Raw genomic sequence first — 22,466 nt, 5'->3', positions numbered from 1 at the left:
CAGGGAACTCTCCAAGGGAAAGAAAGAAAATAGAGTGGCGCAAAGGACTAAAACTCAAACTAGAAAGCTCTTCAGAAAACAACTTTGTTCTCTCTCTCTCTCTCTTTCTTAGGTTTGGACTTTCCTGGAGCACGTGTTCACTCCTCTCTGCGTCTATCTGTGGTCCTCCTCCATTAATCTTGAATTAATTAATGTTCAATTTAATTCAATTAAGTAACTCATTCAATAAATTTTGGTTGAGTGTTTACTGTGCCTCAGGCACTGTTCTGGGTGCTGAATAAGACCAACAAAAAAACTATTAAAAGCAACCTGTGGCTGTGGAGCTGAATTCTGGCAGGTACAGACAGACGACCAACCTCTAAGTACAACATGAAGTAGGCTGGTGGGTGTGGGATAGCAAGAAATACGTATTTCACTTTTGTCCCTGGTTCCTGGCACAGAGCTCCTAAAACCCTTGGAATTTCCTGAGTGACAGAAAGGATGGAGTTCTAGGAGCATCTTCTATTATTCATAACTAGCTCCTTTCAACCGTACCTAAATTTACGCTAATGAGGTGACTCGTTGGGCCAGAGGAACCAGCCATGTGATTGGAGGGTTGGGCTCTCATTTCTACCCCAGCCCCACCCCCCACTTCAAGGAGGGGAGAGAGGCTGGAGATTGAGTTGGATCAGCAATGGTCAATGATTTCATCAACCATGCTTACGGAACAAATCCTCCACAGAAACCCCGAAATGACAGGGTTTGGGGAGCTTTGGGATTGGTAAACACGTCAAAGTGCTGGGAGGGGCGCAGACACAAAAAGGCAGGGAAGTGCCACACAGCCCTACTCCCCATAGCTTGTCTTATGCATCTCTTCCACTGGGCTGTTCCTGAGTTATATCTTTTATAATAATCTGGTAAGTGCAAGTAAAAACTGTTTCCCTGAGTTCTGTGAGTTGTTTCAACAAACTGTTAAACCTGAAGAGGGAGTCATGGAAACCCCAAATGTGTAGTCAGCCAGGCAGAAGTGTGGGTAGCCTGGGTACCCTATTGGTAGTTCGAATCTGAAGTAGGGGAACTGTTGTGGAACTGAGCCCTTCACCTGTGGGACGTGTGCTAACTCCAGGAGTCAGGATCAGAATTGAACTGAATTGTGGGACACCCAGTGGTGCTGGAGAATGGATATGGGAAAAGACACTACACATTTGCTATCAGAAGCTGTGTCCTAAAAAAGACACCACAGCTGGTGATAAGGGACATGAAGCCAGAAAGTGAAGGCCAATGAGAAAAGACACACGCACTTCAGCAGTTGCTCACAAAAAGTCTCTCTGAAAGGTGTCATTCGACCAGAGAGCCAGACAATGTAAGAGAGCAAGCTGAGCCATATACAGGGAAAGAGCAATCCAAGCAAAGGGTACATGCAAAGGCCCTGAGGCAGTGTGGCTGTCATAATTAAGAAAAAGTCAAGCAGCCCACAGAGTGAACGAACAAGTGTTTGGAGGGAAAACCAGAGAAGGAGCCAGAGGCATGATCATGTGAAACTTCAGAGGCCATGGACGAACTCTGGATTTTATTCTGGGTAAGATTTGAGACTTGTAGAATTTTGAGCAGAGGAGTGGCATGATCTAACTTACAGTCTCAAAAGTCATCTCAAGCAAAGATGGGCAAGGTTGGAAGCAAGGGAGCAAGTTAGGAAGCTGCTGTGATAGTCCAGGTGACAATATATGCAGTTTTGACTTAGAGCGATAAAAGAAGGGCCACTAGGAACTATATCCTAGATGTACTTTGAACATAGAGCTAACAGAATTCGCTAAGGGACTACTAACGAAATGTGAGAGGAAGAGAAGAATCAAGGATGACTGAGGGTTGATAGTCCAAGCAGCTCGAAGGCTGGAGTTGCCATTTACTGAGATCGGAAGGACTTATGAGGGGCATTTTTGCAGAGCTAGATTAGGAGTTCTACTGAGACGCCTTTGGTCCAATCAACTGGAAGGGAAGGGATCCCAGGACATGAGCCTCTAACCAGAGTCCAGATGTTCAGCAGAAGCTGTAAGTCAAAGCGCATCAGCGGGGAGGGACGTGCACTGCAGAAGTCAGCACATACTTGATTTTCAAAGACCGAAATGCGAAGATAACAGAATTCTTTCTCTCCGCAATCTGAAATAGGGTGTTACTAAAAGCCTACAAGTCGGATTTGCCACAGATAATCTGCAACTTCTAATATATCACATCTCCTTGAAGCCAAAACAAGTATTAATTCAAAGATAAAATCAGACAACTTGGTTATTTCATAGCACAGAGCCAAATTCACAAATACAGTTATTGAATGCATCATTCACTTTCAAATGAACTGGTATAGCATCATGTTTAAACAACTCATTTCTCTTTCTTAACTGAATCACAAAAGGATGATTTTATACACTTAATGATATTTGTTTAAAATGCAAGCTAGTTATCTGAAAAAAATGAGTGCAAGTCATATTTAAACTTGAAACTTTGAGCTAAATGAGGAATTTGTTTCTGCCTTCCAGGGGATATTACAGAAATCTTGCTATCCCTTCCTCTTCAATGTATGGGCACTGAAAACATTTGTGTCTCTATGCAGGAGAAGAAATAATTTAAACCTTTCTGGATTTTAAATGTTAAGGACAACAATAGAAATGGAATAATAAAGATTATAATTTATAAGCAGAAAAGAAATATATCTAATATTAATTAAATATCTAGTATTTATGTAGTATTTACTATGGGATGAATGCTAAACATTGAACATTTATTCTATCTCTCAATCTTCATACCTCTGAGCTCTTGATGGAAGAGAATGTAGCTCAAATCACTAGACTACAAGAAAACCATTAAATGAGACACGGTACATATTGAAGTCAGTTGAGCCTACACTGCAGTCCTAGATGTGCTAATTCCTACCTAAGTGAACCTGGGCGTGTTAATTAACTCCACTAAACCTCGACCTTCCCATTAACAAAATGGAACTATAATAGTACCGACCACAGAGGGTCACTGAGAGTACTAGGAGGTGATGCATGCAGAGTATTCAGCGTGGGACCTGGCAAAAAGTAAAAGCTTACTAACTGTGAGGTGTTCTCATCAACATCACCACCATCATCGCTCTATCATCCCCACCAGCACCTTCGGCATCACTGATCCTAGAAGGGAAAACCTATTATTATTCCTATTTTCCTAATAAGGAAACTAAAGCTCAGAGATGTTAAATAAATTACCCAAAGCCACACAGCTTGTAAATGTGAAAGCCAGCATCTATAGTAGGCATATGGACTTCAAAGACTATATAATTCAAATGCAAGTTGTGTGACACCAGCATACACAGAAGTTAGGCTATTTTGGTATCCTATGTTGCCCAAATCATGATGCTTCATTTTATTTCAGACCTTAAACCTGTTATGGCATTATTTTATTTCAGAGAATTCCTACACAATAACATTCGATCCTTGTAAGAATCTAGACCTATGCCCATTACTCCAGGTGAAGAAACTGAGGCCAGATTAGTCCAAGAGAGTTAACCAAATGCTAATAAAACCTTGACAAGAGACACAGAAGGTATCAGAAGTCAAATCTCTTAAACTCAGTGGTTCAGCCTTGCGTAGAGGGTAGGAAGTCATATTTGAATCAAATAAGCCCTGCTAATTCTTTAGAGATTTTGTACACGGCAACATATATTTTCAAATTCTCAAATAAATAAAAGAAATTGAAGGATTATTATAGAACAAAAGACATGAATCCTGGTATATGTTGTATCTAAAAGTGAATGCAAGGCTTTCAAGAAACTTGATAACATGAGGCATTTTGAGCCCAGGAGACAGTCTGTAAAGACAGAATTGCTTCTGAGAAAAACCTGTTTTAAATTCAGTGTTACAGGATAAAAGCAAAGAAGTTAGAAACTTAATTACTGGCTTAGAAGTGCATTCCCCCCAGCCTGAGAATGCTTTGACGGCAGGAACTAAATCTAACTTCCCTATTTCCCAGTCTAGCAAAAATCTTGACCTTTAGTACTGTGATATTGTCATATAAGAAGAAATACACATTTGGGCTTCGTCCCTGCTTCCTAGAACAGGGCTCCTAAAACCCCGGTCATTTCCTGAGTGACAGAGGCAAGAGGAGCATGTTTTAGTACCCATTATAAGCCCCTTTCAACAATACCTGAGTTTCTGCTCCTGAGGTGACTCCAGGTGGGCCCCAAGAGAGCTCCAGGATGAGGGCTGGTTGCCAGAGGAACCAACCCCATGATTAGCAGGTTGAGGGAGGTGAGAGCACTGGAGACGGAGTTCATCACCAACGACCAATGATTTAATCAATCATGCCTACACAATGGACCCTCCACAAAACCACTAAACAATGGGGTTCAGAGAGCTTCCAGGCTTGTGAACACATCCACATGCTTGGAGGGTGGCACACCCCAGCTCCCCAGGGACAAAAGCTCCTGGACCCAGAACCCTTTCAGACCTCACCCTGTGTACCTCTTCATCTGGCTGTTCAATTGTCTCCTTTACAATATCCTTTATAATAAACCAGTAGCAGAAGTAAAGTATTTCCCTGAGTTCTGTGAGCTGTTTTAACATATTATCAAACCTGAGGGAGGGTCATGGGAACCCCCAATTTGTAGCCCAGTCCAACAGAAATGTAGGTAACCTTGGAGACCTACTACTTGCAGATAGCATCTGAAGTAGGGGCCAGTCTTGTGGGGGAGCCTTTAATCTGCGGGGTCTGCACTAAATCCAGGCAGCGTCAGAACTGAATTGGATTGTAGGACACCAGTTGGTGTTGAAAGAGTTGGGGAATTGATTGATGTGAGAAAATCCCACACACATTTGGTGTCAGGAGTGTTCTGTGAGCAGAGACTGATCATAGTTAGTAGTAAGTGCCTATTAAATAATTGAATGAATGAAGGAGTGAAAACCTATGTTAATTTATTCATCACTTATGGCTAGGCTAGATTTGGGGTCAGTGTAGAGCACACATCTGGGGTCAAACCATCTGAGTTGGAGTCCCATCTCTATCACCTGGAGGGACATGAGATTTTGTGAGGATAAAGCTCTTAGCACAGGATGTTAGAAGAGGAAGATACAAGTCAGATGTGACAGCATGCTCTACCAGACCCAAGGAAGACAATAAAATGTCCCTAAAGCTAGAGTATTTCCAAAGTTAAATTTAAATTATTTTCTTCTCTCACTTATGTCTTTCCAAGTGCTGTACAAGCCTCTCTAAATAAAGCCGGGGTATAGATACATACACACATACTGTCTCCTAAGAGGCAATCATTTAAACAACACTGCTCAGTTCTTTTTAGACTGAATTAGAACCCTCATTTGAATAAAATCAACCCCCACATCATATTCAAATTCAGGGATTTTTTTCTTACCGTAATTAAATATGTATCTGTAGCTGACAATGGGTTCTCCACATGCATATTTAAATATAGCTCCTCTTCTCTCTATAGCAGGGTTATATAATCAGGCCCATTTCTGCCCACTTAAGGAATTACATACAAGGAAATGAGAATATGAGAGCTGGATTCTGAGACGCTGTCTATCTTTAGCCTAAGGGTGCATGACACACTGCAAGTGAACACTTTACTATTATACACACCTTTCCTTTTGCTTCCCCTGTCCACTTTAGAGTCAGAAGTAACTAGAGCTAGAAAGAGATGGATTGTGTCAGGGACTACTGTCAGCTAATGCATTACCCAATTACCGCAGCATCATGGAATTGCATAAAAGCATACTCTAGACACTTATGCCATCATCTGACAAAACTGGATGATTGCCAGCAATCTGACTTCTCTGTATTACTAGCACACATTTCTGGGTCGCTAGCAGCTCCAGAGGAGGTACAAAACCCATCATGGTATGCTCTCTTTGGTTAAACCATGCCTCGTTTCATGGGCAACCAATATAAGAAAGGATTTGTCTACCTGGTAAATTAACTTTCTGAAATGGGATAAGTAAGAGAGAACATAAGATCAAAACTCTACAAATATGCACCTGAAGTGACATTAGTAGATGTGTCTCATTATAAGATCTCAAAGAAAAATTTAGTAATCAATAGCAACAAGATATATTATGGTAGACAAAAAAATGTCTCCCCAAAAATGTTCACATCTGAATGCCCAGAACCTGTGAAGATGTTGCCTTAACATGGCAAAAGACACTTTGCAGCTGTGATTAAGCTAAAGATTTTGGTATGGAGACAACGCCCTGGATTATCTGGGTAGACACAATGTAACCATGTAACCACATGTGTCCTTGTAAGAGTCAGGCAAGAGGGCAAAGTGAGAAAAAAAGATGTGACAATGGAAACAGAGGTTGGAGCAACGCACTTGGAAGATGAAGGAAGGGGCCAAGAACCAAGGAATGAGGGCAGCCTCTAGAATCTGGAAAATGCAATGAAGCAATTTTTCCTGAAGCTTCCAGAAGAAACGCAGCCCTGCTGGCACCTTGATTTTAGCCCAATGAGGCTCCATGCAGACTTCTGGCCTCCGGAATTGTAAGATAACAAATGTGTGTTCTTTTAAACCACCAAGTTTGTGATAATTTGTTATACCAGCAACAGGAAAACAACATATGTATCATTAATTTTTTTTAAAAGGCACACTTTCAGACAAATATTTTTGGAATGATTTTCTGTTTTTGAAAACTGAATCCATAATTTTGAAGACTGATCCAGAACTATTATAACTTAACAAAATTCTTTCCAATTCTTAAAAATGTATTTATGTACTTATTCTTCATTTATTTGTTCAAGTATAACACATTTATTTATTCATTCATTTAATATTTTTTTTTACTTGTGCAGCAGTCCTTATTAAAAGCCCATTCTGAGCAAAGGTAGGTTAGAAATACACAAATAAAAATTTCAACTCTTACCCTCCACATGCTCCCACTCTAATCTAGGAGGAACACGTATCAACAATTTCAGTATTGGGCCATAAATAATTTGATGGAAACACGGATATGATGTGAAGAGTATAGCAGGGATCTCTCCATGTCAGTATATATACATTTATTCTCTATCTCCTTCCTTCTATATCTTCATTCTATTTAAAACTGTATAGAATTCCAGTGTGCATAATGAATAGTTATTTGGCCACTCCTCTCTTAATGGAAATATATGTTGTTTTTAACTTTTCACCACTACAAACTATGATGCAACAGTCATCCTATTATATCTCTGTTTATACACATGTGTTTCTCTCTAGGTAAGCAAATAAAACATCTTGCAGAACACTCCATAAAGGATACCATTCATGTAAAAGAACACACATACCCAATAACTGTATTTCCAGGGATACATATATTTATTCAAATGCCTAGAAGTCATCTGAAACTATAGTAGGCAAATTGATAAGAATGGTTACCCCTGGTAAGGAATCAAAGGCAAGAGGATATTGCCAAGGGACACTGGCCTTGGCATTTATTTGTAATGTTTTAACTTCCTAGAATGAGAATGCGCTATGCATTACTCACATAATTAAAATTAATAATAAAATATGGCAGAGGTATATGTTCCCAAATCAGAACGAGGAGGCATCAATAGGGTAGAAATTGAGGAAGAGTCAGCTAGACACAGAAAGGAGAAGGATGGATGATCATGGCATGGGACTTCAAGGTAACACAAGAAAAATATGGAAGAAAAGATGGAAAAGGCTGGACCAATGATTCAACCATTGCAGGGCTTTGTTCCCAACAGAGATGCCAAAGAACATTCAGTAGAAAGAACAAAGTCATCGTCTCTCCGAAAGGTTACATGGTAACTGCTGTTCCTGAAAAGACATGTGCCCACAGCCTACCTAAGACCACTGTGAACCAAACCAGCCCGCTGGGTACACCGTTAATCCATTTTCCCTTCCCTAAAAAACACTTCTTTCAAGGTACAGTGCCCTTCTACTTCTAGAAGATGGAGATTTAATAAACTGGGAAAGAACGTTCTAGGGGCATGGTCCTTGCTTGTCTTGTTCATCATATCACCCTAGGACATGTTCCTGGCTGGGAGATGACAATAAATGCTTTTTAAATGAATCAAGTCTAGGTGTCCTGTATCACATGGTACTAATGGTTCCATGAACTTAAATTGCATTTTCCCTCAGTTTTCTTCTTTACAGGTCAAAGAGTGTTAAAAAAGAGTGAGAGAGAAGAAACATGATGTGTCCTTGACTACAGAAAGGTGCACTGAGTATTACCATAAGTTCAGAAAACTCCCAGGATCCCCACATAACTCGGCAAAGTTCAATATTCAGCCCTTCGACAAGTTAGTTACAAACCTCGACTGACTCAGTAAAAACAGGTGATGGCACCAACTAGACTTTCATGTTGATCACTGGTTAATTATTTCCCATTAGGTTAAAAGAAGCAGAATTAAGAAAAAGAGGAAAGCTAGTTCTGAAATCAGTTATAACCAATCCATATCTCACAGCCTGAAGTCAGGTATATGGAACACTGAGACTATCTATGCTTTTGTTACAGACTGAATTGTGCCCCCCCCCCCCCAAAAATTCACGTGCTGAAGGCCTATCCCCAATGTGACTGTATTTGGAGGAATTGACTAAGGTTAAATGAGGTTATAAGGGTGGATCCCTAATCTGATAGGACTGGTGTCCCTATAAGAGGAGAAGAGACACCAGAGATCTCTCTCCCCACGAGCACAGAGGAGAAGCCACGTGAGGACACAGCGAGAAAGCAGTGCCCCGGTGAGGAAGGGAAGCCTCGCCAGACAGCAGCCCTTCTGGCACCCAGAGCTCAGACTTCCAGCCTCGAGAACTGTGAGAATATAAATTTCTGTTGTTTAAGACACCCAGTCTGTAGTATTCTCCTACGGCAGCCCGAGCAGACTAATACACTTAAAAAGGAAGGATGGAAGAAAGGAAGAGAGGGAAGAAGGGTGAGAGAGAACATTTTCACAATTCAACTCCCTACGATACGATACACTTCACTCAAACTATTCATCATATTCAAAAGTCAAGTGGAAGACGATTTCCTTGAACTTGTTCCTCCCTGCCTCAGACCAGAACCTAGTGTTACATGTTCCCTCTAACATCAGCGTCATGGGCTCTCAAGCCCCCAAAATACACCTTGTTTTTCATTTATTTGATGAACCCTCTCTCCCATTACTCTTCCCTGACTGCCTTTTTGCAGCAAAAAAAAAAAAAGCAAACTACTCTTACACTGCTGGTGAAGCTGCAGTTACTAGGCAACCCTCCATATATTTTAAAATAACTTGAAGTTCTTAAGCAAAAGAAAAAAGAATATTTAAGACCCTGTTACACTTCGAATTTTTAAAACACACCTGAACCAATGTTAGTACCGAAAGAGATCTACTGCCATTGCTGGAATCCTTGGAATTCCTCTTCATCTGAAAACTGAAGTACGTATGACCCTGGACTCCTAGAAACTCTTGACATCTTTTGACAAGTGGAAAAGGCAAATTCTCATGCTCAGTACAGGACTGGAATGAGGAGGGTTTTGCAGAATTATTCAGAATAATGAAAGAGCAGGAAAATGTCAAGTTGGCATCTGTCAAGCTGGAAGGTGTGACTTCCCCAGGGGAAATTTTTTTTCTACATCTCCAAAAGGAGCCGTGTATTCAAAGTGGGTGTTCATTAACTGGAGCAGTCACGGCATACGAGGGCCAAAAGACTCTCTCAAGAAATCAGAACCCAAGATCACTAAGGACTTCTCGGTTCTTCCCTTCAATTGCACCCTGCAGTGAACAGCAAGCACGAAAAGTTAGGTGCAGCTACTGAATGCCTTCAGAATAAGTAATCACAGCCTCATAATTCCAGATAGAGGGTCATTACAAGGTCATACAAACCACACAAACAAATCCCTCTGATAACCTGTCTTATTTTTTAAAAGTCTTTACCAAATGAGTCCATAGCCTTTTCTCCTGTTCAATCTAAAACTTAATAACTTCCAGTATCCAGAACATGTTCCTCATGTTTATTCATCATTATTCCCCTTAAGAATGAATCCACTTTCTTTTCGTACTGTTCTCTAGGAGATAAAAGATAACTAGTCAACATCAACTGTTTAAAATCCTTTCAGCTATTTGAAAACTATTAATAAGCCAACACACAGCTCACTCGTCTCCAATTTTAATAATCTCAGTGTCTTTTATCTTCCTTTGAACATCTTATTCTCCAGCCCTTCTGTGACTCACTTTTGAATTACCTTCAACCTCTCCAGTTTGTTGACTGAACAAACGAAATGAATGAATGATTAGTGGTGGCAAAATGGTGGCCTGTAAATGGATATGGAGATTCTCTTGCTCACAGAGCATTTTAAAAAAATAAATGAACCAATATTTTCTAATCCAGTTTCACATAAAATTGGATATCCAATTTTTCTTTAAAAATTGGAAGAACTGAGAAAGCTGGATCCCCAAGCAGGGTATGCAAAGTAACTGCTTAGTGAGACACGGCAGGTGCTATTTTACACAATCCCTCCCAGGCGTTCCTCACTCACTGATGTTGGCAACTTGCCCCAAGGGCATTTAAGTTTTTGACTCTTTGGAATAACGTCTTAAGCAATCATAGCTCATTTTTGAGGACCTACTATGTGTCGGTCATCTAGAATTACTATTTACTGATCATCTACTATCTGTCAATTACCCGTTAATTCCCATAATTCTCACAACAGCCCTATTGGCTAGGTATCATGGTTATTCCCACTTTATAGAACTGAAGTTCTGAGGTTAGACACGTCAATTAGAAAGTAAAGTGGCAGAGACGAGACTTGAACATATGTTTCTCAAACCAAAGTTGTCAATGATATGGAGGTGAAAGAGACAGATTCATAAGGTCTGTCAGTGATAGAGAAGTCATGGTGAACAATGAAAAGGAGTAAGTGAGTTAATTCCCACTGCTAGTTTATTAGTCCACAGCTAATTAAGCAGTCCATGGGATTAGTTTTCCCAAACTCTGGAGGCCATTCTTGGCCACAGATGCTGACTAGTTTTAAGATTTGGGACAAAGGAATGGAACTAACTTCTCTGCTCTGTGAAATAGACTATGTAATTTCCATATTTCTTCTGAAATTGAGTATAGTCCTGAACACATCCTAGGAGGCAGAGTTTTTGCTTATTTCTTTAACTTATTATTTCATCCAATTTTACCTACCCAGGTAACACAAGTTCATTATAAAAAGTCAACTTACATCTTCTTAAGAGCAGAAGCTTTGCTATGGAACAGACCCACGTTCACACTTAACCACTCAGGGACAAGTTACTCATAATCTCTAAGCTTCAGTTTCCTAATTTGTAAAATCAGGATATTGTTGTATCATTAACAACATGCTTGTGGGAGGGATTGTAGAGTAAGGTAAATGAAATAATGAACATAGAGCATTTGACACAGTGCCTGGAAGATAGCACACACTCAGTTAAAGCTCAGTAAACTACTATTACTATCATTTTACTCATTAGGAATTGTTTTCAGCTGAATGTAACAGAAAACCAATTACTGTGGCTTGTTAGCTTGTAGTCCCAAAATGGCTGCTCAAGCTGGGTAACTTCTCCTTGCTGCACTCTGAGAAAAGGGCAGGAGACAAGTTGCCACTAGACTCTGCCCCTTATTAAAGAGTTTCCCAGAAGCCCCATCGGGTGACTGAGCCCAAGCTGAGAAGCTGGGAAATGTAGTTGTTTTAGCTGGGTATACCGGACCCCAAACAACCTGGGATCTGTTGGTAAATAAGGAGAAATGAGTATCAGTTAGACGTCCAGCAGTGTCCACAAAACAAACCAACACCATGGGCTTGTTATGAGGAAGAAACAGTCAGTGCACAACCTCTACACACCTCACGCTCCACAAATGCTCCCTTTTGCTCCTCTCTCCTTCCTTCATCCCTCTACATCCCTGTTCTTACTCTTCCAGCTGCCAGGTACTCTTGTGACCCCCTTCTCCAAGACCACGCAACGACTGAGGCCACAATCTAGCACGCATCACTGAAATGGAGTTTATCCTTCACAGCAAATTTCGTCAAAAAGGAAAAAAAGAGTGTGTATTTTTGAAATAGTAAAGCAAAGTTCAGGATTTCATTATGGCAGAATACTACTAAAAATGCCACACTCACCAAATCCACTTTTACACTCTCACTGTCCCAAAGGTGAAGACTTAGTGGGCCTATATTTAACGCATTGGCTGCTGTTACCATTGTTAAATAAATAGTGGATAAATGGCAGAATCAGCTTCTCAAATTGATTCTCAAAATGAGGAAATTCACAATTCATATTTTTAACAAACTATAATTGTCCAGGTCAGTTGGTTCCTTTTGAGTTTCTGCTAATCACCATTAAATGTGATGATGGTCTGAGTGTAACTGATGTATTACAATATTTAGAGGACCAGCAGAAAATAGAAAATGTTGCGTTACAGTTGGCTGTTTCCCCTTGAGGGTGATAAATCTTTTTTTTCCTTGATTCTCTGAATAAGTATATTTTGCAGAAAGAAAAGTTTAACAGAGAAGAAAAGTAAGGAAGTAGATTTCTCTGAGGGTTCATAGGTGAGTCTACTCATTACGTATTCAGTAGTCTAGTGGATTTCTACTTTTTGTGCCACTTGGCATCCGTTCACTTCCACTGCTAAACAGCATTCCAAATTCCCTCTGTGCAACTGTCTCTGCTCTGTTGGTACGTGTGAGGTAGACCCATCCTCAGCTTCAAGAAAGCAACCTGAATAGCCTAAGCCAACTAGCCTACCCCATCTCCTGAGCCACATGATTGGTTCAATGATGGACATATGACCTAATTCTGGCCAGTGAGAGCCAGACTCAGAGTGTTTCTCCAACTGTTAGGTAAGAGGAGGACACTGGCTTTCTCCCACCAGATAAGAATCTGAAAGGATATGAGTTTTGGAACAGCTTCAGTCATCTTGCAACCTCAAGAAGCAGGAGAGCCCGCCTGAGAAGAGAGAATCAGTTCCTGTCAATGTCATCTGGCCTCCTGCAACAAGCCATCCCTCCAGCCAGATGTACTCCTCTGTCTTTGAATCTCATGAGCCGATACCTTCCTTTTAATTGGATTTTCTCCCATTTGTACCACAACTGATAAAAATTCCAGCTATGAACCTTTACCTAGTGTTGGACAATCACTGTTTAGTTCCCCATGGAACTCTGGATAACCCACTAGCATACCGGAAAACAGTTTGTTACGTTATCTGTTACCTGCCACCCTTTCCACTCTACTTTCTGTGGTTTCATCTTTTGGTAAGGCCAGAGGAAATATTGATTGTGTGAGCATGAGCACGTTAGTTTACTTCACCTCCTTGTCCCTATACATCCTCATTAGCAAAGCAAAGTCGACAACTAACTCTTACAGAGTACTATGAACCAGGCATTACAGTACCCTACTTAACACAGCAGTTCTAAATAGGCACTACTATTGTTACCCTCATTTTAAAGACAGGAAAACATGGGCCTCCAGGAGTCAGGCCATTCTCACGAGGTCACACAGCTAGGAAGTGGTCAACACAGCGTTCACACCCAGGAAATGTGCGACTTCAGAACAAGCACTCTCATTTTACGAAGTGATGCTACTTAGCTCACAAGGGCATGGGAAGGTTTTGTGAAAAAGTATTTGAAAATGTTTAGCTTAGCGCTGAGCACATAGAAAATACGCAATAAATGGTAGCTATCACTGTTGTAGTTGCAGTTGTTGCTGGAGTCTGGTGGCTATGTCTGTCCTCAGACACAAACGCTATTCTATATTGTCATGTTGAGCACAATGGGCAGACAGTGTTGATCACGCCAGCCTCGCTGAGCCCTCTGTCTCATTCCCATTCGAACAGGCTGCTCTTTCAACTCCAGAAGCCCAGACGAGAAACCAAGTGGATAAATCTGTAGACGGGGTGTGCTTCCAATGACTGAGCACGGACAGTAATTCTGACCTAGCAAGTGCACAAAGCCAGGCACCCTTCCAATCCAGCACAGCCCTGGGCAACGTAAGCGAGCTCGAGCAGAGCAGGCAGGGGATGGGCTAACTGGCTCTGGCAGACCAGGAAGAAGAAATGTTCCCTCTCAAACGAGGCCAGGACATGGGATTTTGCAAGCCCGCATAATATTTCTCTCAACGTTCCAACTATATTGTCCATTTTTCCAACTAGTCTTTATTAGAAAGTGACTTTCTGACCATACATCTCTGGCTGCGGTTTAAAGAGATGAGCAAAAAACACCTCTTTTAATCATGACCAGAAATTTAACATGAAAGAGCTTATTCTCCCTTTAATTCTAATATGAAGCTAAAAATTGTATAAGTACGAAGCTTAAAATTGGCTGTTTTAAAAATATTATTTCACATACACATATTTTCGAATTAAGCATAAAGTGTGACTGTTAATTACTGAGCATTTTTACCATAAATACCATAAATTACCATAAATACTGGGTAGAGAAACAGCCCCTCCATGGCCAGCCTGCCTAATGGAGGAGAACCTGGAGCAAAGAAAAATGAACAGCTTTGCTTCTTACAGCAGCATCATTTCCAGGAAATTTTATATAAACGAACAAAGAATACGAATAAAAGGAAATGTGAATCGGTATTTTTAAAAGTGTCCGTACTCCTGTCCGAAAGCTTCTGATGGACATTTCTACATCTCAGTATAACTGGGCACTTTTTATTGGATTAGCTCCCAGGCAGCATTTTTCTTCTGGAGCGGTGGAGGTAGGGGTCAGGGTGAGCTGGTGTGCAGTCTTTCCCGGAATGAAATTTCTCTCTGTGATCAAAGCTATGGTCTTTATCAGCAGGAGTTTTCAAGTCACAGAACTTAATTAGAGAAAGTAGAGAGGAAGGAAAGGAGAATACTCTAACCAATAATAAATGTTCTTACTTTAAACCCTTTCATTTGTTCTTGCTTTGCACGTGTTAAAGACAAGAAGAGAAAAATGAAAGGAAAGTGCTCACCAAAATACTGGATACTTTCTCTAGCTTAAAACCCAGCAGTGGCCTCCCATCATATAGAGAAAGATATCAACATCCTTCCCACGGCCTATAAGAGCCTCAGGATCTAGCCCTTGCGTAGATCTCCAGAAACAGCTCTGAACACTCTCACCTCCCGATTCACTCTCTGCCCTCCCAATGTTTTGCGCTACTGCTGTTCACGTGGGTCATGCTTTGCTATATCCTCAGGCCTTAGCCTGTGCAATTACAGTCATTTCCAAAACAGGGTGAGGTGAAGTGAAGGCAAAAATATTAAAACATATTAACTTGGGTATGGATCTGGAATAAATAAGAAAACAACTTCTACTAAAATATGATACTGTAATATATGCGTTGATAGAAGAGCACATGTATAATGAATAATTAAATATAAAGATATTAGGAGTTGCTTTTGTTAATTGAATGAATTATGTAATCAACAAAGTTTGAAGAAGATGGGTCTAAAACACCTTCTGTGCCTTACAATCCCATCTCAGCTTTGCCTGGATAAGTCCTCTTTATAACACACTTCCTCCAAGCCATGCTTGACCTTCCAAATTTGGACCAGATGTATCTCCAATGGTTTTCTGCTTCCAGTCTTGCCTCTTCACATTTTGCACTCTGCGCAGCAGCCAGTGATAGCTTAATCTTATCACTTCCTACTTAAACCCTTCCATTGATTCTCAACACATAGTGAGGAGTTCATCCACGCTCCTCACTATGAACTCTAAATTCCTACAAGATCTGGCTCCTTGTAGCTCTCCAACCTCATTTGACTGTCTGCTTTGTCCTCTCGGCTCTGGCCCAGACCTGTTCTCAATTAGCACAGGAAGCCCATTCTTGCCCTGAGCTCTTTCCTTGGTTCTATCCTCTACACAGAACGGCTTCCCCCAAATCTTTGTTGGGTCCTTCTTGTCATTAAGTCTCAGCTTTCCCTGACACTCAACCTAAAGCAGACACCCAGTCACTCTAGACCTGCCCTGTCCAATACGGCAGCCAACAGCCACATGTAGCTTTCGAGCCTCTGAAATGTGGCTAGACCAAAATGAAATTTGCTGTAACAAATAAAATGCCAGATTTTGAAGACATAATAGAAAAAAGAATGTAAAATGTCTCATAAGTAATTTTTATATTTATTGTATGTTAAAATGATCATCTTTTGGATATACTTTATGGGATTAAATAAAATATACTACTAAAGGTAATCTCACCTGTTCCATCTTACCTACGTAATGTGCCTTCTAGGAAATTTAAAATTGTATACATGGCTCATATGTGGAGCCACAAATTTCTATTGGACAGTGTAGCTCTGGAACATATTTATTTTGATTTTCCATCTAATTCTTAGCTCAACCTACCATTTTCATTTATTTGCCATCTGTTCCCCCCCCCCTCTAGGATCTCCTCGAAGGCGGGGTTTTCATCTGTCTTTTCCAGACTATACCATCAACGCCATGCAAGCTCCTGGCATATGGTAATTACTCAACAAATATTTGTGAAACAAATGAATGATTTTATAGCACCTTTTATACTAAGTTAATGTTTATTGAGCACTTAGATGCATTATAAAAATAAAGTTGATGTCTCTATCTTACAGATGAGGACAGGAATATACAGAGATCAAGGAAGCTGCAAACGACTACATTCATAGAAATCACGATTTGGACCCATGCAGAGTCTGTGTGATTCCTGTAAAGCTGCACCACTCCAGGCCAGTGATTTCACACATAATCTCCGAGAATTTGACTCTCTCCCCACCAGGACCATGAAGACAGGGATGGGAACACACTCATTGCTGTTTTTCTAGTGCTGACGTATAGTGGGTATTAAAATGTATATATATAGAGAGAGAATGAGTCTTCAGTAATAATATCAATCATGTCAATAAAAGTTAACATTTATTGACTATTTACTATGTTTCAGGCATTGTTCTAAGCATTTACATTCCCACATGGATGTCTAATAGGCATCGCAAAATTAACATGTTCGAGTCTGAATTCTTAATCTTTGCTCCAAAACCTGCCCTATCTCCCATTTTCCCCCATTTCAGTAAATGGTAATCTCATTCTTCCAGCTGACCGAGTCAAATCCTTCACTTAAGAAGCAGAAATGCAGAGAGGAGCATGCAGAGCATGACATCATCTCCATTCACCAGTACCTATTCCTTAAATTGTGGGAGCACCCGAAGAAATTGCATGGGAGAGGCACTAAATAACATGGAATCTCACAGAGAGAAAGATACTCATTTTGTCATTTCAATCCTTCTGAATGAGTCAAGGAGAATGTTCCGGTCAGTTGGTAGCAATGATTTTAAAATCTCTCTAATATTTGTTATTCTTCCTTTTCAACAGAGAAAGCCTCAGAGTCAGTGCCTTCACTGAGTAGTGTGTCTAGTTAGAATTCAATAATATTGTTTAGTTTTCATTGTATTTACTTTTAAGTCATCTTTTTTGGTGGATTTGTATTGTCAGCTCAGTAAGCTGGAAATACTTTTGGAAGAATTGCCTTCCCCGCATAGGTCGGAGTTAGTGTGGAACACGAGATCCGGAGGAGGAAGTGAAGCAGCGGCCATATTGTTTTCACACCGCGGAAGGTCAGTGCAGGATGCTCTACTGCCGCTCAAGCACTTTGTCCCAGATCTCCTGGTTCACCCAGTGTACATGGAGTAACATCTGAGCTGCAGCTTCTTAGCTCCTACTAGATCCCCTTTCAACTCCTCAGAAACCTGGGCCGAGTGTCTGTTCAGCTCCTTAATGATGGGCACCATCTTCCCATCCTCTCCTTGCAAGACGCCCCCATTGTTGACGTTGGTGAATTGGAGGCTTTGTGAGTAAGAGGCTTCCAGCCCATCCTCATAGGTTCCAGTCTGTCTTTGTTTCCTCCACTTCATTCTGATTCAGCCTCCAACATCAGGCACACCTAGGCTGGTAAACCAGCTCCCACAATTGTGAAAGAACTAATCCTGAAAACAAATCCCTTCTTAAATATCTCCTAGTGGTTCTGCTTCCCTGATGGCACCCCAACTAACACAGCTTCTGTTTAAGGAAAAGGACATTGGTTTTCCACCAAGGGTTTCAACATAAAGAATAGTACACATTTTAAAGGAAGAATAGTAAGTGATAACAGTAAAAGCTGTCCACAGCTATGACAGAGACTATGGCGGGGACATGTGAACGCCTGATATTTGGGAAATACTCCACTACTTTTTCATCCTTTTTAAGAGTCACGGATAAAAGCAGCAAACCTCTGAACTAGATCCCACCAACGAACCAGGACCATGCCCGGGTGTACTTTGTGACTTCCCACATGTCACTTGATACTACTTTCCTGATATCCCAGTCTTTAAAAAAAAAAGCCATTTGCATCCATATGTTGAAAATGGCAGTATAATAGAGAATGACAGTTTAATTTTTAACTTCATATTTAAAATTGAATTTTTTTAAAGTAAAACGTTCACATGGCTCAAAATTCAAAATGATTTCAGAGGTATCTATTAATTAGCCTCATTCCTACCTCCCCGTTTTATATCCCCTGAACTTGTCCCTATCACCTATTTGCAACTACATTTATTAATTTCTTATGCAAACACCAGCACATACATACAAATATAAATATAAAGCTTCACCCCCCACTTCATACACCAGATACATTACCCCATGCATGTTGCAGTTATAATTCTTCCAGGTTATAATCTGAAAGACAGATTTCAATAGCCATAAAAATGTGCTCCACTCTAAGTTCACATTTCCACTTACTAGGGAAAAAATCAAAAGGAATGAAACCTATGTGCAAAGATGTTCTTTGCGGTGCTATTTATAACTCCAAATAAAAATGAGATAATACACTTAAGAATTCAAAATTAATAGAATATTCAATACAATGGAATACCATACAGCCAGAAAAAAAAGGAATGAGGATGATCTTTAAATAATGAAGAGGAGAGATTTTCAAAGTTTATGAAGTGACACAGAATATATGTAGGGAAAAATGGGGTGCACACACATAACATATATGTAAACATATACGTATATGTATATATGTATATGTTGATATATGCCTGAAATATAGCTGAAAAAAATACATAAGATAATTATATCATGGATTCCTGTTTGGATAGTATTGGGTAGCTACGGGAAGAGGGATGAGAGAATTTTTGCTATGTACCCCTTGTAACTTTTAATTCTTGAATTTTGAGCCATGTGAATACCCATAAAACTCTTAAATCAAATAGTATAAAACTGTTATAGTAATATTAAAATTACTGATCAAATGACTGCATTTATCCTTAATATATTTTCCTGTTTATTTTGATTCACGAGTTCTCTCTTAGTACCAAGAACTGAGCCTTGCGTATAGTCAGTATTCAATAAAAAGGTGCTGAATAAGTGAATAAATGTGTGGAATGCATAGACACACAAACAAATCTAAGTGGATTAAATATTTTAAACTACAAGAATGACTAGGTCGCTAGTATAATGATTATTAAATAGGTCTCAGTTGCTCATGTGGTTTCTGACAGCACCATGCATATACCACTAATAGCCAGAGGTGCACATTCACTCAGGACAGAACTTACTAAAAAGAGCACGTTCTCACTTTGTTAGCTTTCCCAGCTTCACAATAGATGTAGATAGCTTTATTGATGGAGTATAATTTATAAAGGGCATAAGCCACAAAACCAAATTCAACGCCCTCCACGGTTAGCAAGTGTAACAAGTAAATTGCATTCAGAGTATTAACTGAAGAGCTAAAATTTGCTCAAAATCCAGAAACAGATACCATGTGTCCTCTTTCCAGCTTTGGAACAAATGAAACCAAATCAAACCAAACTGAAATCATTTGGCAGCAGTTATTAATGTGCTGAAGACGGCATAGCTCACCATTGCAAAGAGCATATTTAATTTTTCTCTGGTTAGAATGAAATTTCTAATGAGTTAAAGAATTTATAGAAGGTCTAAATTATGGAAGTCACAAAACACTGTATAAATCTTCATGCTAAGGGCCAAAACATACACTGTAGGTATGACTTTGTTTTATTACCGAGTTTGAGATCCTGAGCCAAGCCCTGTAACCAGTGAATGGATGACTGCAAAACAAATAGAACGTCAGCTTCACGGGGGGCACACTGCCAGATTTCTCATTTTAAAAATTGGTCTTCGTCCCCTCAGACATTGCTGACAATGGTGTAAATTGTTCTGGCCCTTAGGGAAGTTAATTTGCGATGTGTATCAAGGGTCATAAAATATTCAAACTCGCTAGCATCATAATCACATCCACTGTAAGGGAATAATTCAAAACACGGTCAAAGTTGTAAGCCTGAGTGTTATTTGCAATTAGGAACAATTTAACTGTTTTAACTATCAATGGGCCTACTCAATGGCATATCAGAGACTTCAAAATTATGGTTTTAGAGGCAGCCCTGATGGCCTAGTGGTTAAAGTTCAGCACATTCTGCGTAGGCAACCTGGGGTTCGGTTCCCAGGCACGGAACCACACCACTCATCTGTCAGTAGCCACACTGTGGCGGCAGCTCACATAGAAAAACTAGAAGAACTCACAATTAAAATATACAGCTATGTCCTGGAGCTTTGGGGAGGAAAGAGAGACAGAGAGAGAAAGATTAGCAACAGATGTTAGCTCAGAGCAAATCTTTCCCAGAAAAAAAAAACATTATGGTTTTAAAGATTATGTAACCATTTGGGGAAATATTTACAGTGCAATGCACCTTAAAACATACACAGGATATGACATTGTAAATACGTGAAACTTGCAAGTATGTGAAATTTTACATGTGTAGAGAAAGAAGTGTAAAGAGATAATATTAAAATGAAAATGTTTTATTGGGGCAAAAGGTTTGTTTATATAATTTTATTACAGGAAAATATTGGAAAACGCAGCAAAACAATAACAATAAAAAGAGGGAAAACATTTATTGACATTAATATGGTCTTTCCCATTTTCTTTGTGTCCAGTGTTCAAATTTAGTTTACTATATTGAATGAGATGACCTTGGTTATCAAAATTCTTCTGAAGATTCTATTTATGGAAGCTTGTTTTAGTCTATTGGTCTATTTTCTTACAAGAATAAATAAACTCACAAAGAATGCTCAGACACCCCGGCTGCACTCTGCTTCCATTGTTTTTCAAGTCAGATGTATGACATTCCCTTTGGTTTCCTTCAAATCCATTTTTCAGTTATTTTCCTCATTAGCAACTCTTTGAAGCTGCTGCTTCTTTTCAGAGAATCAAGTAAACAAAGTAGTTCAAGAAAATACGTAAAAGAGGCAATCTTACAGTAGGAATTCAAGGTATTCAGCTAGTCCTGTTACTAATATTAAAATTACAGGGATTGGATGTAGGGACCTGCATGAGTACATAGAGATTAAACAGAGAAAGGCAAGCATCTGAACCCCTAGCTCCCCCTGTTACTAGCTGGGCAATCTTGAGTAAATTATGCATCCCCTCTAAGCTCCAACTCCTTCATCTATAAAATAAGGACAATGACAGTACATGGTAAGAGATTGAGACTGAATTCAAAACCATATTTAACCATTCTACCATACTGTCACTTAGTCAAGTAATGTGGTTAACTATAGACACAGATGTGAGTGTCTTGTTTGTGTGACCTTGGTAAATCTCTCTGTATCTTAATTTTACTAATGTACATAGAGGTCCTTTTAAACAGGCCCAAGAGATGATGTAAGTGGTTACCCCCCTCAGTAATCATCCCACTAATATTGGCTCCACAGTGGTACAGTAACTGCAGCAGTAGCAGAACATCCCTACGTGGTCTCTGTGGGTGATGCCTGGTCCAACACACTGTCTGGTCCAGACAACATCCTGATGAAACTTCTGGCTCTGTCTCATCAGTGTTGGTATAAGTAGCAGAACGAGCATGCTACATAAGAGCGAACACCAACACTTGCAATGTGACAGAGAAAATTATAAGTGAACAAATTATCAAGGTAAACTGGAATCCAAATCAGCTTGATTTGTTCTAAAACTGTGACCCAACTTTCTTCTCCCCTGTGCTCAGTCTGACCACCGTCTCTCACTCCCGAGACTGCCGTATGTAAATATTTGAGCATGTGAATCTAAATCCCATCCTTCTCTCTTAACAAACTGGAGCTGCTCTTGGTCCCTTGATAAACTTAATATGATTTTTAAAAAGACCATTTAGTCTGGGGCTGGCCCCGTGGCCGAGTGGTTAAGTTCGCGCGCTCCGCTGCAGGCGGCCCAGTGTTTCGTTGGTTCGAATCCTGGGCACGGACATGGCACTGCTCATCAAACCACGCTGAGGCTGCGTCCCACATACCACAACTAGAAGAACCCACAACGAAGAATATACAACTATGTACCGAGGGCTTTGGGGAGAAAAAGGAAAAAATGAAATCTTTAAAAAAAAAAAAAAAGACCATTTAGTCCTCTGATTTATGACAGTGAGAGAGATGTTGCTGAAACCCTGAGCTATCAGTGTTCTCAATTTAAACAATATTAATAATGATCAGGAAAGGAAAATATATTTCATCCTAATTGTGAGGATATCTTAT

The 22,466-nt window shown here is 40.0% G+C and overlaps 1 protein-coding gene across 3 annotated transcripts in view; it reads right to left on the bottom strand.

Moving 5' to 3' along the window:
* Nucleotides 1-22,466, bottom strand: part of DOK5 (docking protein 5) — a 152,224-nt gene that overhangs the window by 112,202 nt on the left and 17,556 nt on the right. The window contains exon 1 of one of the 3 annotated variants that reach the window (XM_005604794.4): nt 5,375-5,427. The exons of the other annotated variants lie outside the window; for them this stretch is intronic. Coding sequence (XP_005604851.2) covers nt 5,375-5,422 — 48 coding nt within the window. The 5' untranslated portion in view covers nt 5,423-5,427. Of the gene's footprint in view, nt 1-5,374; nt 5,428-22,466 lie in introns of those variants that run through there. 3 annotated transcript variants of the gene reach the window in all.

Source organism: Equus caballus, chromosome 22 (assembly GCF_041296265.1).
Source record: "Equus caballus isolate H_3958 breed thoroughbred chromosome 22, TB-T2T, whole genome shotgun sequence".
Lineage (NCBI taxonomy): Eukaryota > Metazoa > Chordata > Mammalia > Perissodactyla > Equidae > Equus > Equus caballus.
This window is presented reverse-complemented; position numbering and strand designations above follow the sequence as displayed.